We start from the raw sequence: 18,664 nt of genomic DNA on the forward strand, positions 1-18,664 counted from the left end.
AGAATCCGCCTTAAACTTTTGTACTTCCCAGGCTTTATAACAAGGTTATGATTTTTTTTTTCACTGTGCATCGTTCCCTGCATAGAACCAGTTTGGTGTAGTGGTTAAGTGTGCAGACTCTTTTCTGGGAGAACCGGGTTTGATTCCCCACTCCTCCGCTTGCAGCTGCTGCAATGGCCTTGGGTCGGCCATAGCTCTCGTAGGAGTTGTCCTAGAAAGGGCAACTTCTGGGAGAGCTCTCTCAGCCCCACCCACCTCACAGGGTGTCTGTTGTGGGGGAAGGAGATAAAGGAGATTGTGAGCCACTCTGAGATTCTGATTCAGAGAGAAGGGTGGGGTATAAATCTGCAGTCTTCTTCTTTCATGTGTTATTTTGCTATTGCTGATCTGTGATCATAATAAAATTTAGGTAAAGTTCTCTTTAGTTTCAGAGAGTAGCCCTATTGGTTTGCAGTAAGACAGCTGAATTTGAATCCAGTAGCACCTTAGAAACCAACATGATTTTCACAGTATGAGCTTTCCAGAGTCAAAGCTCTGATGAAGGGAGCTTTGACTTTCAGAAGCTTATACTTGGAAAACTTTATTGGTCTCTAAGGTGCTACTGGACTCGAATCCAGCAGTTGAGTGTCCCCCTAGGGCTTTTGTCATTAAACCCAGAGCTACGAGTGACGTCCCCCGGATGCATGGGTGTGGGCTGCTGATGGTTGCAGACTGCCTACTCAAGGAACTACGGGAACCCCATTCGCTTAAAGCTTTGTGAGCCACAAGCTTGTGCAACATGTCATTGTGGAGTGCGTTTGGCCTGTTTCTGGTTAAATCGTGGCATCTGGGAACCGCACAGCCTTCACAGGTCTGCCCTGGAGAAAGGGAGGTATGGAGTAGGAAGGAGTAATAAATTTCTGAGCCAAGTCTGCTTCAAGGACCTCTCGAGGTCTTCCAGACCCCTCGTTTCTGCCTTGAACAATGGGCTTTTTTTAGTGAACTAACCTGCCGCATGAGCCAGAAATGGGATACTCCCTCCCAAGCCAGTTATATTTCCCTCGCCCCATAAGGAACAATGAAAACATTCAGCTTGGGCTGCGACCATGAAGAGTTACAGGATTCCAAGCGAAATGTTAGACTTTCACTGATTCTGTGTGTGCGCTTTGGCTTTTTTTTTTTAACCTTCATTTTGTATGGTGTTTTTATGGAGCGGCCTTTAAGTTAAAGCTCCATAGGGAGCTGTGCAAATCTGCGTCGCGGTGACTGTACAGGTAACGTAAGCCCAGGATTGCAGGTATGTCAGCTTCTAAAGAGAAATGCAGCATAAGCTTAACTCTGGAACAGCCCATCATGCATCAGTATTATCCTCGCTTTTTATCTCTACCGATCCCTTCTTCTTAAAAGATTTTTTTAAAAAAAATTGCCATCAAGTTGCAGCCAACTTACAGTGAGCCTGTACAGCAGTGGCTCGAGGCCAACCAGTGCCCTAGGCAGGGCATCCCACCCCCTCTGAAAGCGGCAGGGAGCAGCCGCGCGCCTTCACCACAGAGCATGCCGTGAGGCTGACCTAGCTCCACCCCTGCCCTGATGCAGCCGGCAGAGTGACAGGCAGCCCCTCTGCACGCTCTGCAGCGCAGGCGTGCAGCTTCCCTGCAGCCACATTCACCATCATTTCCCTTGCCACTGTACCCCATTTCATTGTCTGATGAAGTGTGCATGCACGCGAAAGCTTGCATTCTGAATAAAACTTCGTTGGTGTTAAAGGTGCTACTGGACTTCAGCAGATGTGATAGTACATACCGGTCTGCTTTTTTGGCATGGTTTGAGGAGGCATGGTTTTGCAGTCAGAAGTGAGGCTATGCTGATACAAGATGTCCAAAGTTATAGGGCTCTACTACCTTTCGTCCTGGGCCCTTGAAACAGAGGCATGCCTGAGCTGTTACACTTATCCTATTATAAAATGATGCTTTTTTCCTAAAGCATTACTAAGGTCTTATAGGAATTAGTGTGAAAATGGTTGACAAGAATAGGCTGGTGAATAACTACTTCCTGCTCACCTGTGTTGAACAAAAATTACCTTTCAGTGAACAGGTGAGTGTGCTGTTTGGTGTAGTGGTTAAGTGTGCGGACTCTTATCTGGGAGAACCGGGTTTGATTCCCCACTCCTCCACTTGCACCTGCTGGAATGGCCTTGGGTCAGCCATAGCTCTGGCAGAGGTTGTCCTTGAAAGGGCAGCTGCTGTGAGAGCCCTCTCCAGCCCCACCCACCTCACAGGGTGTTTGTTGTGGGGGAGGAAAATAAAGGAGATTGTGAGCCGCTCTGAGACTCTTTGGAGTGGAGGGCGGGATATAAATCCAATATCTTCATCTACCTCACAGGGTGTCTGTTGTGGGGGAGGAAGATAAAGGAGATTGTGAGCCGCTCTGAGACTCTTCAGAGTGGAGGGCGGGATATAAATCCAATATCTTCATCTACCTCACAGGGTGACTGTTGTGGGGGAGGAAGGTAAAGGAGATTGTGAGCCGCTCTGAGACTCTTTGGAGTGGAGGGCGGGATATAAATCCAATATCATCTTCTTCTTCTTTATAAGAGTCAAAAACTGGCTAATGCTTTGTTTAAAAAGTCATTTTGTATTTTCAGGCCATTGGAGTGCTGTGAATGTTTTGCATAAAGAGATGTGGGAAATGTAACCAGTAAATATTTTTTTGTGGCCTGACATTGGGAGTGGATATATGATCTCTGGGGGGACGTTACAACATCACTTAGCATTCAGGAAGAACATTCTCTGCCTCTTGTAAAACGATAACCACGAGCATGTCAATAGCAAAACATTCTTCCCATAGGTTCTAAAAGTCCTGGACCTAGTACAATAGGTTACGGCAAGAACAGCATCAACCTTCTTTGTATGTCCCTGTAAAAATCCTTTCAAAGCTTGCAGATAAAGCTCCTGGCCTTTATGAGATGCCAAGACTGCAGTGGCATGTCTATGTTAAGAATACTTCTTTCCCAAAATGTTTGCGCTTTTAATCTTTCTCAGAATATATTACAGTAGCTTTGGATAGATACACAGGAAAATATAGATCTTCTCACCCACCCACCCAGTTTTTCCAAATTCTAAAAGCTGCAGTCTCATGCAGATTTACTTGAATGCAATGGCACGCACGCTGTTGTATCAGTCTGCATCATGGTTCCTATTAAGATGATAATGATACTGGATTTATACCCTGCCCTTCACTCTGAATCTCAGAGTAGCTCACAATTTTCTTTACCTCCCCCCCCCACACACAACAGACACCCTGTGAGGTGGATGGGGCTGAGAGAGCTCTCTCAGAAGCTGCCCTTTCAAGGACAGGTCTGCAAGAGTTATGGCTGACCCAATGCCATTCCAGCAGCTGCAAATGGAGGAGTAGGGAATCAAACCCGGTTCTCCCAGATAAGAGTCTGCACACTTAGAGCTATGGCTGACCCAAGGCCATTCCAGCAGCTGCAAGTGGAGGAGAGGGGAATCCAACCCAGTTCTCCCAGATAAGAGTCTGCACACTTAGAACTATGGCTGACCCAAGGCCATTCCAGCAGCTGCAAGTGGAGGAAAGGGGAATCCAACCCAGTTCTTCCAGATAAGAGTCTGCACACTTAGAGCTATGGCTGACCCAAGGCCATTCCAGCAGCTGCAAGTGGAGGAGAGGGGAATCCAACCCAGTTTCCCCAGATAAGAGTCTGCACACTTAGAGCTATGGCTGACCCAAGGCCATTCCAGCAGGTGCAAGTAGAGGTGTGGGGAATCAAACTCGGTTCTCCCAGATAAGAGTTTGCACATTTAGAGCTCTGGCTGACCCAAGGCCATTCCAGCAGGTGCAAGTGGAGGAGTGGGGAATCAAACTCGGTTCTCCCAGATAAGAGTCTGCACACTTAGAGCTCTGGCTGACCCAAGGCCATTCCAGCAGCTGCAAGTGGAGGAGTGGGGAATCAAACCCGTTTCTCCCAGATAAGAGTCTGCGCACTTAACCACTACACCAACCTGGCTCTTAAAGATGTAGATCCAGTAAACATCCAGGTTAGGTAAAATAGAAGATTCTGAGGTATTTTTTTTTAACATTTCAAATTAACTTTCTTTTTGTGGGGCATTCTAGAACTAAGTGATAGAAGGTTTAATTCACTTTAGGTATGTTCTGCTGCCTACCCCCCGTTTTTTCCTTGGCTCCTACAGTCACACAGCATTGTCTGTCCTTCCATTAAAACAATTAGGACTGTTTTATACCTAGTCGCGGGGACTCTTTCTGCGGGTAATTACATTCTCTCTAGAGACAGATGGTTAACTTATTAAATGGAAGTCATGATAAGGCAGACAAAATGAGGCGTCGAGAGTGATGTTAGGCTGTACTTTATCCAAAGCCAACGCAGCGGTGACAACTCTTTCCTTAACGAGGGAGATCTGCGCCAGCAATTAAAGAAAGTTTGCTTCCAGCGAAAACCTGTGTGGACCTTTTCCTCAGTGAATTCTGAATTTGTATTTTAATATGGTTGATGTTAAAAGGATTCTTTTGGGCTAACGTAACAAAAAAAGGCTAGCAGCCATTACGACCATACTTTTGTTGTCAGTGTGCTCCTTTGTACCTGACTAAATGTGCTCTTTGGATTTTTCTTGCACAAAGAACTTAAAATTTGAATCTTTTTAGCCCACCTTTCTGCATAATACCTGAGAAGTACAGTTATTGCAAAACTGAGCATACTGAAATAAGATAACACAGGCTGTGATCACACATACTAAATAATGCACTTTCAGTCCACTACCAATGCACTTTCCAACTGGATTTTACTGTGTGAACTGGCAAAATCCAGTTTGAAAGTGCATTGAAAGTGCGTTATTTGGTATGTGTGATCACAGCCGGTAACTGGGATTTCAGCTTCCAGGTAGGTCCTGGAGATCTTTGGAATTACAGCACATCTCCAGACTAAAGACATCAGTTACCCTGGAGAAAATGGATGCTTTAGAGGTGTATCCTTCTGAGGTCCCTCTCCTCCCCAGGCTCCATCCCAAAATCTCCTGGAGAGTTTCCCAACTTGGATCTGGCCACCTCCCCTGCTGTTGGCTGGGAAATCCGACCAGCCCTAAACTCAGATCATCCTAGTACCAAAGCTGTATTTTATTTATTTAAAATAAATAAATAAAATACAGTTTGGTGTTAGTGGTTAAGTGTGCGGACTCTTATCTGGGAGAACAGGATTTGATTCTCCACTCCTCCACTTGCAGCGGCTGGAATGACCTTGGCTCAGCCAGAGCTCTGACAGGTTGTCCTTGAAAGGGCAGCTTCTGGGAGAGCTCTCTCAGCCCCACCTACCTCACAGGGTGTCTGTTGTGGGGGAGGAAGATAAAGGAGATTGTGAGCAGCTTTGAGATTCTGAGATTCGGAGTGGAGGGCGGGATATAAATCCAATATCATCTTCTCCTTCCTTTCTTCCTTCCTTCCAGAGCCAGTTTGGTGTAGTGGTTAAGTGTGTGAACTCTTATCTGGGAGAACCAGATTTGATTCCCCACTCCTCCACTTGCAGCTGCTGGAATGGCCTTGAGTCAGCCATAGCTCTGGCAGAGGTTGTCCTTGAAAGGGCAGCTGCTGCGAGAGCCCTCTCCAGCCCCACTCACCTCACAGGGTGTCTGTTGTGGGAGAGGAAGATATAGGAGATTGTAAGCCGCTCTGAGTCTCCGATTCAGAGAGAAGGGTGGGGTATAAATCTGCAGTTCTTCTTCAGAATAGATAATATCAAGGTAGGTAAAAGAAATAAAAGCAAGCAGTGTGGAGAACAGTTTGTTCATCCCCCAGAAGCCGCCTAAAATAAATTCAGGATCTTGGAAGGCAAAGGATATGGAGGAGATGAGCCTTTGAAGGGAAAGCATTCCACAGTCTGGGCAGAAGAGCTGGAAAAGGCCTGTTGTGCACTTATCTGACATCTGTCAGTGTGAATAAGCAGAACACAATCTCAACCGGATATCACAGGTAGGAACATCTGGGCAGAGGTAGTCCTATAGATGCTATGGCTCTAGACTGCATAGGAAGGATTGAGAAACTGTACATATTTGTATAATTTATTGTACTTTCCTTAGTCTCAGAGAGAGAAAAGACCCTCACTCTTTAATAAAGAGAAGGAGCCCCTGCCAAATCTGCCAGGTGGTGGTGGAATTTGAGCCAGTGTGTTCAGGATTGCTGAGGCACAAACCCGATGGAGTAGGGAGTCCCTCAGAAAGCTCGCTGCAAAGGAAGAATAGCTTCCTTGTGTAGAAAATTCAGTTTTAGCAGACCGGATTCAAGGGGAACAGGCACAATCTTTTATGAAACTGAAGCGAAAATGCATTTGACTGTAGTGTTCTTTTGACAGTGGAAAACTCAAAACCCATGAAGACACACTAAGTAATACCTCCGGCACAGGATGGCTGGTGCAGAATCAGTGAAATATTTAAGGCTGTTATGAAGAGCCAATGGAATCTGGACTTGAAAGATGGTATCAAAGCACTAATATTTTATAGGACTAGAAGAGGGAGATTGGGGGTGGTGGGGGGTGGGCTCCCTCTGGGAATCCTACCCCCCCAGGGAAAGTGCATGCGCAATACATAGCCTCTCCTCTCCCGGTGTAGTGAACGCCGCGTGGTCACTGTCTGGCTATGCCTGGCAGATGGTCACTGCAATGGCCTCTCCTGCATTACTGCATCCGTAGCAACACCTTCTCGCTGGTCCCCCCCGTTTTCACAGATTTTGCTACGTCATGGTGCGACCGAATTGTCCGGCGGTATAACCGGATGGGCAGGCTGGGCCCACCAACCTCGTCAGCCTAAGAGAAGGAAAACTCTAACATCAAACCCGGGCAGATAGAGCTCGTTAATGTAACACCTACCACCTGGAGGACTCACTGCCGGCGTCCCGGCTTACTGGGCCATGGCAGATGACCCCCAGGTGAAAGGGTGGAGCCAGTACCGCGCACACTGCGCTTCACCTAAAAAATTCCTCTGCGCAGGCCTGAAGGGCATATCCACACACACAACCCACAACGCATCAAGTCCTGCAGCGATAGGCAAGGGGCGAAACGGCAGGTGGAAGGTGCCACTGGAAGCCGCAGTCCCGATCCTGCATGTAGGCGGTTCAGGATATTGGTCGCCTGATGCTAACCCGGAGACGAAAGCATCTTTCGGCAGCACCCTGAACGACCAAGCAGCCTTATCTAGGGACAGCACTGCTTGCTCCACACGGAGAGGGGCCTAGAAAAGGTGGCCTAAACAAAGCTCGTCTCCCCCACCCCAGTTGGCTAGCCGCGGTCAACGGGCATCCTTACTTGCGGTCGAAAAATAACAACAAAGAAAAGGCATGCACCTGCCTCACAAAGTGTGCAAAGACTAAAGCTTGCATGTTGGAACATCAGAACCATGCTTGACACAGTAGGCAGTGGTCGCCCTGAACGACGCTCTGCTCTAGTTGCCCACGAACTTCTCAGGTTGAATATCGACATAGCAGCTCTCAGTGAGGTCCGTTTCCCTGAGGAAGGTAGTCTTCAAGAACACGGTGCTGGCTATACCCTCTACTGGTCAGGTAAGTCAAAGGCTGAGAGCCGCCTTTCTGGCGTTGGCTTCATGGTCAGGAACTCCATTGCCTCCAAACTCGAAAACCTTCCAACCGGTCACTCAGATCGCATCATGTCCATGCGCCTCCCACTTCAAAACAAGCAGCATGCAACACTCTTCAGTGTGTATGCCCCAACCCTTCAAGCAGATCCTGCAGAAAAGAACAAGTTCTATGCTGATCTACGCAACCTCGTACGGAAGACCCCTACAGAGGACAAGGTGATCATCCTTGGCGACTTCAATGCCAGAGTAGGTAAAGACTCGGAAGCCTGGAAAGGAGTACTTGGCAAACACGGCATTGGCAACTGCAATGACAACGGGCGCCTCCTGCTAGAATTCTGCATGGAGCACCAGCTCACCATCACCAACACTATCTTCCAGCAGAAGAACAGTCTGAAGACAACCTGGATGCACCCACGGTCCAAGCATTGGCACCTTATCGACTACATTCTGGTGCGCCAGAGAGACCTTCGAGATGTCTTACACACCCGAGTAATGCCCAGCGCAGAATGTCATACGGATCATCGTCTTGTACGCTGCAATCTCCGTCTTCACTTTAAACCCACACCCAGGAGAGGAGGTATCCCTCGGAGGAAGTTTCAGGTTGGCAGCCTTCAGTCAGCCGAAGTTAAAGCTGCCTTCCAGGCAAAACTCCAGTCAAGAATTGAGGACCTCAGTTGCCCCACAGACCCTTCTCCAGAAGCACTCTGGGAACACCTAAAAACTACCGTCCTGCAGATCTCTGAAGAAGTCCTCGGGTTCTCCACAAGGAAGAACAAGGACTGGTTTGATGAGAACAATCAAGAGATCCAAGAATTACTGGCAAAAAAGAGATCTGCCTACCAAGCACATCTTGCTCAGCCCTCCTGTCCTGGGAAAAAAGCAACCTTTCGCGCTGCATGTAGCAACCTCCAGCGCAAGCTTCGAGACATTCAGAACGAGTGGTGGACCAAGCTCGCAGAGAGAACCCAGCTGTGTGCAGACACTGGTGATTTAAGAGGGTTCTACGAAGCCCTGAAGGCAGTATATGGTCCATCATATCAGGCTCAGAGTCCCTTGCATAGTGCAGACGGCCAAGTGCTCCTCACAGACAAGGCATCCATACTGAACCGGTGGTCGGAGTATTTTCAGGTTCTCTTCAGTGCCAACCGCGTAGTTCAAGATTCAGCAATCCACCTCACCCCACTTCAACCGGTGAAAACAGAGTTGGATGAGATCCCCACCCTAGAAGAGACTGTTAAAGCCATCAAGCAACTGAAAAGTGGCAAGGCAGCAGGAGTTGATGGAATTCCACCAGAGATCTGGAAGCATGGGGGCACAGTACTACATAGCTCACTTCACAAAGTACTTGTCACCTGCTGGGAGCAAGGCAAATTACCACAGGACTTTCGCGATGCAATCATCATCACCCTATACAAGAACAAAGGGGAAAAGTCAGACTGCTCCAACTACCGGGGGATAACCCTGCTCTCCATCGCAGGCAAAATCCTTGCCAGAATACTCCTGAACAGACTGGTGCCCACCATTGCAGAAGAACTCCTCCCAGAGAGCCAGTGCGGCTTCAGAGCTAACAGGAGCACCACCGACATGGTATTTGTTCTCAGGCAGCTCCAAGAGAAATGCAGGGAACAGAACAAGGGTCTGTATGTGACTTTTGTCGACCTTACCAAAGCTTTCGATACCGTTAGCAGGAAAGGCCTGTGGCAAATCTTGGAACGTTTAGGATGTCCCCCAAGGTTCCTCAGCATGATCATCCAGCTACACGAAGACCAGCGAGGCCAAGTCAGACACTGCAACGACCTCTCGGAGCCCTTCCCAATAGGCACAGGTGTAAAGCAAGGCTGCGTTCTCGCGCCAACTCTCTTTACGATCTTCTTTAGCATGATGCTTCAAAGAGCCGCAGTAGATCTAGATGAGGACGATGGTGTCTACATCCGCTATCGCACCGATGGCAGCCTGTTCAACCTGAGGCGACTAAAGGCACACTCCAAGACAATGGAAAAACTCATCCGAGAGCTACTGTTTGCTGATGATGCTGCACTCGTCTCCCACTCGGTATCAGCTCTGCAGCATATGACGTCCTGCTTTGCAGAGGCTGCCAAGCTATTCGGCCTAGAAGTTAGTCTGAAGAAGACAGAAGTTCTCCACCAGCCTGCACCCCAGGAAGATTATCACCCTCCCTGCATCACTGTGGGTGAATCAGTTCTGAAGACAGTCCAGCAGTTCAGCTACCTGGGGTGCATCATCTCCTCAGATGCCAAGATCGACAAGGAGATTGACAACAGGCTGGCAAAGGCAAACCGTGCATTTGGCCGACTGCACAAAAGAGTGTGGAGCAACAAGCATCTGAAAAAAGGCACAAAGATCAATGTTTACAAAGCGGTTGTGATGACAACCCTCATCTATGGCTCCGAATCGTGGGTTTTATACCGTCATCACCTGCGACTCCTTGAGCGCTTTCATCAGCGCTGCCTTCGCACCATCCTCAACATCCACTGGAGTGACTTTGTGACCAACACTGAAGTCCTCAAGCGGGCAGAGGTTACCAGCATCGAGGCACTGCTGTTGAAGACGCAGCTGCGCTGGGCAGGGCATATTTCTAGGATGGAAAACCACCGCCTTCCCAAGATTGCCCTGTATGGCGAACTCTCCACCGGCCATCGAAATAGAGGGGCACCAAAGAAGAGGTACAAGGACTCCTTGAAGAAATCCCTTAGCACCTGTCACATCAACCATCACCAGTGGTCTGACCTAGCCTCAGATCGCAAAGCATGGAGGCACACCATCCACCAGGCTGTCTCTTCCTTTGAGAACGCACGCATAGCTGGTCTTGAGGACAAAAGGAGATTGAGGAAGAATCGCACTGCTACAGGACCAACCCTAAATCAGACTTTTCCCTGCAGCCGCTGTGGCCGGACCTGCCTGTCCCACATTGGTCTTGTCAGCCACCAGCGAGCCTGCAGCAAACGTGGACTATTGCACCCTTCTTAAATCTTCGTTCGCGAAGCCAAGCCGAGAGAGAGAGAGAGAAGAGGGAGATTATATTGTCATCTTCAGACTTAGAAGAGAGACTTCACGCCCCCTAATTTTATCATCTGAATATTTCAGTGTATGTGAAGAAAAACTGGTCTTCACCAGTGTTCCCTCTAAGCTGAGTTAGCGTGAGCTAGCTCACAGATTTTTAGACTGCAGCACACACATTTTTGTCTTAGCTCAGGAAGGATGACCCCAGAGCACACTAATTTATGCAGTAACTCACAACTTTAATGCCAGTAGCTCACAAAGTAGAATTTTTGCTCACAAGACTGAAGCTTAGAGGGAACATTGGTCTTCACTTGTATTCCTTCGCTGGAACAGATGGTTTTGTCATCTTTGTAAAGGTGCAACTTTGCAAAGGTGTGACTTTAGCTCAGGGTCCCAGTGTGGTGCCTGCGGGTGCCAAGTGCTTTTAGAAGGTGGTGGGGCCCTTCGCTAGCAGGGTTTTTGACTGATTGGCTGGCCAAATTTTTTAAAAGTTGCTTTGACAGCAGCCTCCATTACAGCTCTAGGATCTTTAACTTGCATGACTGAAAATAAGCCATGTGTACGCAAGAAAATATTTTTAAGCAGTACATTTGTTATAAAAGGCAGCCTGTTAAAACAGAACTTCTGCCTGAAATATTGAAGAGTTGCTGCTAGAGTTATGCATGACCTCACTCTCTGACATTTTGTGGTTTGGCTCCACCTTCTGCAGCAGCCATTTTGTAGTTGTGCACACCACCCCGTCTCAGAATTACAAAGATGTTCCCAGGCTCCAAAAGGATGAGGAACCTCCCCCCCCCCCTTGCTTTAGCTTACTCATCTCAGTTTGCAAAACCCGGCATAGCCTGAAAAGAAGAAGCCACACTGGCTTTATTTGGATCTACTCAACATTTCTATAAATGACAAGGTGCTTTTTATATAGCCAGGGCTTTTTTGGTAGGAAAAAGCCCAGCAGGAACTCATATGCATATTAGGCCACACCCTCTGATGTCACCATTGTTTCACGTGGCTTTTTTGTAGAAAAAGTCCAGCAGGAACTCATTTGCATGTTAGGCCACAGCGCTGACGCCAAGCCAGCCGGAACTGTGTCCCTGTGCGTTCCTGCTCAAAAAAAGCCCTGTATATAACTACAGGGTGATGTATAACTACCTGCTGTTTTTCAGGTAGGGAAGGCTGCCCAGTCCGTACTCCAATTAGGGTGCATTTGTTGGCTGTAAATGCCCTCTGGGGCTTTGCCCTTGCATTGACTCTCCATGTAATGTAATACAGTTTACTTTTGATGCTCTAGTATTCTCATGAGTTGTTGTACCATTTCCTCCCCCCTTCCGTGTAACAATTTAAAAAACAAACCCAATCATCATATCTCAGAAATCTTATGAATAGGATTTTTTTTGCATGTTGGCATGAAGATTGGCTTTTTTAAATATCTGTGACTTAGTGTTCTGTAGAAGCCGTGCTGGGCTCCAAACTGATTTCATGCATAATATATACTTCTTGCAGGGGTGGCCAAACGGCGGCTCAGGAGCCACATGCGGCTCTTTCGCACACATTATGTGGCTCTCGAAGCCCCCACCACCCCGTCAGCTGGCTTGGAGAAGGTTTTTCCCCCTTTAAATTGGTTCTGCAAGAAAAACCAGCTGGAGAATGCATTTAAAGTTCCTTTCTTTCCACCTCCACCTCCCCATCTACCTTCCTTCCTTCCTCTCAAATATCTGTCGTTCATTTCTTGCAGCTCTCAACCATCTGACATTTATTCTGTGTGGCTCTTACACTAAGCAAGTTTGACCACCCCTGACTTGAAAATGCTTACCCTGAAGCAGGTCCATCACTGAGCCTGTGACAGGTGGAGGCAGTAGCAAGAATGCCTTTTCAATTCAGAAGTTATCCTGCCTTCACAGCCTTGGCTGATCCATAGTTCTGAAACTTCCCTGCTTGGCTGCTGTAAAGACCTCTGTTTTAGAGCTGCCCTGGAAGGTTATCAAAAAGCCACAGCTAGCATGGAATACCACTGTCTCTTGACAAGTACTGGGAGTTAAGAATGTGTTAAACTGATTCTGGAAGCAATTTCAAACTCATTTGTTTGCTTCAGGTTCATTTCAAGATGCTGGTTCTTTTAAACTCCTTCATGACCTGAGGCCCATGTATTTTGAAGGTCTTTCTCTCCCTGGTAGGCAGGGGTGGAATTCTAGCAGGAGTTCCTTTGCATATTAGGCCACACACCCCTGATGTACCCTATCCTCCAAGAGCTTACAAAAAAGAGCCTTGTAAGCTCTTGGAGGATTGGCTACATCAGGGGTGTGTGGCCTAATATGCAAAGGAGCGCCTGCTAGAATTCCATCCCTGCCGGTAGGAACCCATATTCAGAGCTTCTCACCTGTCCCTCTTAGCTATTTCTTTCCATGAGGATGGTTTGAAATACCTTATGCGAGAAGTATATTGTGCTCTGTCATTGCTCCTGTACTTTCTGATGGCTTGCCAGAGTAGGGATGTAATGTAATTTTGTTGGCCTTTAGGAGAGCACACACACAAAAAAACCTCTGCTGGAAATATCAAATGCTGATTTGCTGTTTGGCTGATGGCCTCTTCCTGTTACCGTATATATGTTGGATGAAGGGAGGAGCTGTGGCTCAATGGCAGAGCATCTGCTTCGCACGCAGAAGATCCCAGGTTCAATCACCAGCATCTCCAGCTAAAAGGGCCAGGCAGGAGGTGATGTAAGACCTCTGCCTGAGGCCTTGGAGAGCCACTGTGAGTCTGAGTAGGCAGCAAATGTTCCATCTAAGCTGCAGAGTTTTGTGAGCAAAAATTCTACTTTGTGAGCTCCTGGCATTAAAGTTGTGAGCGACTGCATAAATTAGTGTGCTCTGGAGTCATCCTTCCTGAGCTAAGACAAAAATGTGTGAGCTGGAGGCTAAGAATCTGTGAGCTAACTCCCACTGACTCAGCTTAGAGGGAACACTGGTAGACAATACTGACTTTGATGGACCAAGGGTCTGAATCAGTAAAAGGTAGTTTCATATGTTCATGCGATGTCTGGGATTTATGTATTTTGTGTGTGTGTGTTTGTGTGTCAGTTTTTATGCTGCCAAGTTGCAGTCGGCTTATGGCGACCCCACAGAATTCCTCCATTTTAAGCAGTCTTTCACCAGCTTAAGGGGCTCTTCTGCTGGGTAGAGGGAAGCAGAGCCAGTACCAGCATTCTGGGGGAGCTGCTAGGGGCCAGGATTCCAAGGTAGCGTCCCACTGCCCCCAGTCTCACCATCTGCCCTTTGCCTGCCTGCTCCCACATTCGTGCTTTGCTACTAATATTCATGGAATGGAAGTGGGAGGGAAATGTCTGCTGGGCACTCCATTATTCCCTAGGGAGACCGATACCCATAGGGTATAATGGAGAATTGATCCATGGGTATTGGGCTCGGGAAGGGCTGCTTTTTGAGGTAGAGGCACCAAATTTTCAACATAGCATCTTGACGCCTCTCCTCAAAACACTCTCCAAGTTTCAAAAAGATTGGACCAGGAGGTCCAATTCTCTGAGCCCCCAAAGAAGGTGCCCCTATCCTTCATTATTTCTAATGGAGGGAAGGCATTTCAAAGGTATGCGGTCCCTTGAAATGTGATGGCCAGGACTCCCTTTGGAGTTCAGTTATGCTTGTCCAGGCTCCACCCTCAAAGTCTCCTGGCTCCACTCCCGAAGTCCCCAGATATTTCTTGAATTGGACTTGGCAGCCCTATTGAACCTGCTGCCCAGCACTGGCTAATTGTGGCACTCCCAGGCTGACCAGCATGGCAGGTGGGAGGGCTGGCATGTAGATGTGGGAAGGTGAAGAGCACGTGAATGGGTGGATGGGAAGGGAGCCATGAGCAAGGGGGCCTGACGGGTGGAGGTAGAGCAGGGGCTTCCAGACACTCTTCAACTAGGGCCCTCCAAAACTTGGAACCAGCCTTTGGAGGGAGGCTCCCTGGGGTGGACAGCAGCTACTTTCAGGATGGTTGGATCCACCCCAGCAGTAGCATTGTCATCCGTTGTCACCTTAATGACAGGTTTCACTTGACATCTGCAAGAGACTCGACGTGGTTACCCTCTGGAATTGTTGCCCTTCCTTTTAGCCTCTTATTTTTTTCCAAATTCTCCATTCCAAACAATTCTCCCTTTTGCAAAAAGTAGCATGAGATTTATATCCAGCTGGGTCTTGAAACCTGAGAGCTCCTTCATATCGTCTATATCATATCCAACCTTTCCTTGCTTTGGCTAAGATACACAGTCGGACATGCATGGCACGTGAACGCTCCTGACCGTCTCTGGAATACGGTCTTAAGTACCAGTATACCGCGATGGGTACATGGCATTTATGGTATCAATTATGTATGACCGAAACGGAGTGTGTTTTAACAGCGGATAGCTAAAAAGCATTGCAATGTACTCCTAATCCAGCAGTATTGCCTTGAGCTACACCGAGGCTTCTTTTCTAAACTCCGACATTAGCAGAAAGCACACCTCTGACTGCAGGCATTTAAAGATCAGCAGAGGCCAAAAAAGCTTTTAAGAGCCAACGAAACCAGGAAGGCAGCCATGTTCCCTTTCAGTGTCAGGTTAGATTGCCATCTGAGGAGCGCGGCGGCTATTTCAGGTACAGAGTGCCTCAGTGGTTTGGGCCTTGTTGAGCGGAGAAAAGCATGCCACAGAAAACATCTGTTTCTTTCCACCTGCAAACCACAATGTGCTGTGAAAAAAGGGGCTGTAGCCAGAGAGACCCAAGGGGTGTGTGGGGAATCTGGCTCGAAGGAATAAGCGAGAAGAGTTGCATCTCTGTGTGTGGTTTTCCCCCCTCACCCCCCGCAGTGTGGTGTGTTTTTCTTTTTTAATAGCACTTAAAAAGAGAGGATGCTTTTAAGACATGCGATCTGCCACAAAGTGGGCAGATCAGATTACTTTTGGGTTTGGGTGTTCCTGCCGCACCCTCTTTCTTCTGAAGCTTTCAAAAAAAAAACCCCCCAAAAAATCTGAGGTAACTTTTCATTTTGCCATCCTGAGGTAAATCTTCATGCTGCTTCAGAAAACCACAGAAGCAGAAAAGCCTAGATTTGGCATGGCTCAATTTGAGTCCAGTGGTACCTTAGTAACTAGCAAGATTTTCAGGGGGTAAGTTTTTGTCGAAGCTCCCTTTGTCAGATTTATTGCTCTCTGAGGTGTTACTGGACTCAGATCTAGCCATTCTGCAGACTTTCTGAAACTAGAAGAGGCCTTTTGAAGCCCTCTGGTCCACTGCAAAGCAGAAAATTCAAAGCATCCATAAGAGCCCTGCTGGATCAGGCCAGTAGTCTAGCATCCTGACGCGCACAGTGGCCAACAACAGGGTTTAGAAGCCAAAGCCTTCCTCTGATAAGAAGAGCGTGCTGGATCAGACCAGTGACCCATCTCACCCAGGATCCTGTCTCATGCAGTGGCAAACCTGATCCAACAACAGGGCAGAGAGGCTGAGGCCTTCTCCTGATGTTGTCTCCTGGCTCTGGGATTCAGAGGCTTAGTGCCTCTGAATGTGGAGGTTCCCCTCAGTCACCATCGATGGACTTATCCCCTGTGAATCTAATCCCCTTTTAAAGCTGTTTATGAGAACAGTCCCGACAGATAGCTGTCCGGCCTCTGTCTGAAGTTGTCTAGCCAAAGGAGAGTCCCTTCCTCCTGGGTCGTAGACTGTGTCATCAAGCCACTCTTACCATTAAGAAGCCTCATCCGATTTTCAGCTGAAAACTTCTTTCCTCTGTAACTTATTGCCCATAAAATCAAAGCCTTGCTCTTGAAGCAGCAGAAAGCAAGTCTTCGCTCTCCTTCCTATGTCGTGTCTCCCTTCTTTTCCATGCTAAGTTTCTCCAGTGGAAAAAGGTATACTGGTCTTTGTTCAGAAAAATTGTATGCCTCATCTCTGAGCCTGCTTGAGGCAGTTCACAGCAATAAAAAAACAACCCAGTAGAAACAATGAAAGAGCCATACCAATAAAAACAATCTAAATAAAGTCAATCCAAATCAATATCAGTTTTAAAAAATCCAAATCAATAAAAACAGCAAAACAGTCCAGGGCATAACGGTGCATAAAATGGGGCAGTCTACAATGAGATTGATAAATCAACCCCTTCCACGAGTGTCTAAAGTGACAGAATCCCTGATTTAAGTTATGTGACTCTTAACCACATAATTTTTATGTCCACAGAAGCTATGGTCAAAGACGACATGAACAACTACATCAGTCAATACTACCACGAGCCCAGCAGTGGTAAGTTGCATTGACAAGAATTCACGTGTGCCCATTTGGTGTCCTGAATTGTGCAGGATGAGACGGAATATTAACCTCAGACTATGAAGCGCCAAGACGTCAAAGGCTGATCTCTGTGGGAAGCCTGATCTCTGAAACTAGAATATGCAAACCTCACATTTGCCTGTAAATTGTACCCCAATTTTTGTTTGTTTGTTTCTGCCATCAAGTCACAGCTGACGGCTGAGAGGTGATATGATCACCATCTTCAAGTACTTGAAGGGCCGTCATATAGAGGATGGTGTGGAATTGTTTTTTGTGGCCCCAGAAGGTAGCACCAGAACCAATAGGTTGAAATTAAATCAAAAGAGTTTCCAGCTCAAGATTAGGAAGAACTTCCTGATCATTAGAGCGGTTCCTTAGTGGAGCAGGCTTCCTCGGGAGGTGGTGGGCTCTCCTTCCTTAGAGGTTTTTAAACAGAGGCTAGATGGCAGCAATGCAGATCCTGTGAATTTTGGGGGAAGTATTTGTGAGTTTCCTGCATTGTGCAGGGGGTTAGGCTAGATGACCCTAGAGGTCCCTTCCAACTCTATGACTCTGTGACTTCTGGTGACCCCTTGGAGTTTTCAAAGCAAGAGGCATTCAGAAGTGGTTTGCCATTGCCTGCTGGGCACGGCAGCCCTGAACTTCCTCGGTGGTCTCCTCTCCAAGTACCAACCAGGGCCCGACCGTACTTGGCTTCTGAGATCTGACAAGGTTGGGCTCGCCTGGGCCTTCCAGGTCAGAGCCTCGTTTGTAGTGAGGGGAAAGCATTCCGTATGTACTCACGGGGATCCCCTCTTCATTTAGTATTAAGTTTGCTCGCTCCAGGACCAGTTTTTCAGATCGCAGTTTCTGAGAACAAGCCAGGCATCCCCCTGACGACAGCCGTTATTGTAAGATTCCGTGCACAGCAGAGTCTGAACCACTTGTCCCAGGAATCTGAAAACAAATGCCTGTCCGTAGGGGGAAGGGAGAAGTCAGTGTAAGAGGGCCTCACGCTGAGAACCTTTTAGAAGGGTTAAACCGGCTAAGCAAAGGATGGAGTAACTTGGCACAAGGGAAGTCTGATGTTAGAGCAGCGGTCACTGGGTCATCCTTCAAATGGATCTTCCTTCCCCCCCCCCCTCCCCCTTCCAGGTTACCCTTACGGTCTCTAAAGGATCAACAAGTATCATTCTGAAATGAGCATATCCTCTAGTGCATTTCAAGCTAAAGTGCTCAATCTTCTTTGTTTTTGCTTTGGGGTTTTCCCTCTTCTCCCCCCCCCCCCCATAAAATTCAGGCACTCAAAACAGCTTACCTGGTTTTTAGCTGGAACCTCCTCTAAGGAAGTGGAATGTCTGATTTCCAAAGAGAGCGACGTAACTTGGTTACATTTCTAAAGCGTGCTTTCTTGCATTTTTTGTGAATGCTGGGTTTAGGAAGCAGAACAGTTTCCAGAGGTACCCCATTCCCACAGTTACATATTGAGAGTCAGGGAGGAATTACAATTCTGGGCATGCCAGCTCTGAGCTGGGAGATATCTGGAGATATGGGAGGAGGCCTGGGGACCTCAGCAGGGGTGGCCAAAGAGTCACATAGAATAAACATCACATGTTTGAGAGCAGTGTTCCCTCTATGCTGAGTTAGCGTGAGCTAGCTCACAGATTTTTAGCCTCCAGCTCACACATTTTTGTCTTAGCTCAGGAAGGATGACCCCAGAGCACAATAATTCATGCAGCAGCTCACAGCTTTAATGCCAGTAGCTCACAAAGTAGAATTTTT

The 18,664-nt window shown here is 47.6% G+C and overlaps 1 protein-coding gene across 1 annotated transcript in view; it reads left to right on the forward strand.

Annotated features, from left to right (window-relative positions):
• The window catches only part of TMEM266 (transmembrane protein 266), a 101,447-nt gene that overhangs the window by 79,123 nt on the left and 3,660 nt on the right, over positions 1-18,664 (forward strand). Inside the window, exon 9 of the mRNA XM_060260066.1 lies at positions 16,817-16,879. Within this exon, the coding sequence (XP_060116049.1) occupies positions 16,817-16,879 (63 nt within the window). The remainder of the gene's footprint in view (positions 1-16,816; positions 16,880-18,664) is intronic.

Source organism: Heteronotia binoei, chromosome 19 (assembly GCF_032191835.1).
Source record: "Heteronotia binoei isolate CCM8104 ecotype False Entrance Well chromosome 19, APGP_CSIRO_Hbin_v1, whole genome shotgun sequence".
NCBI classification, from domain to species: Eukaryota; Metazoa; Chordata; class Lepidosauria; order Squamata; family Gekkonidae; genus Heteronotia; species Heteronotia binoei.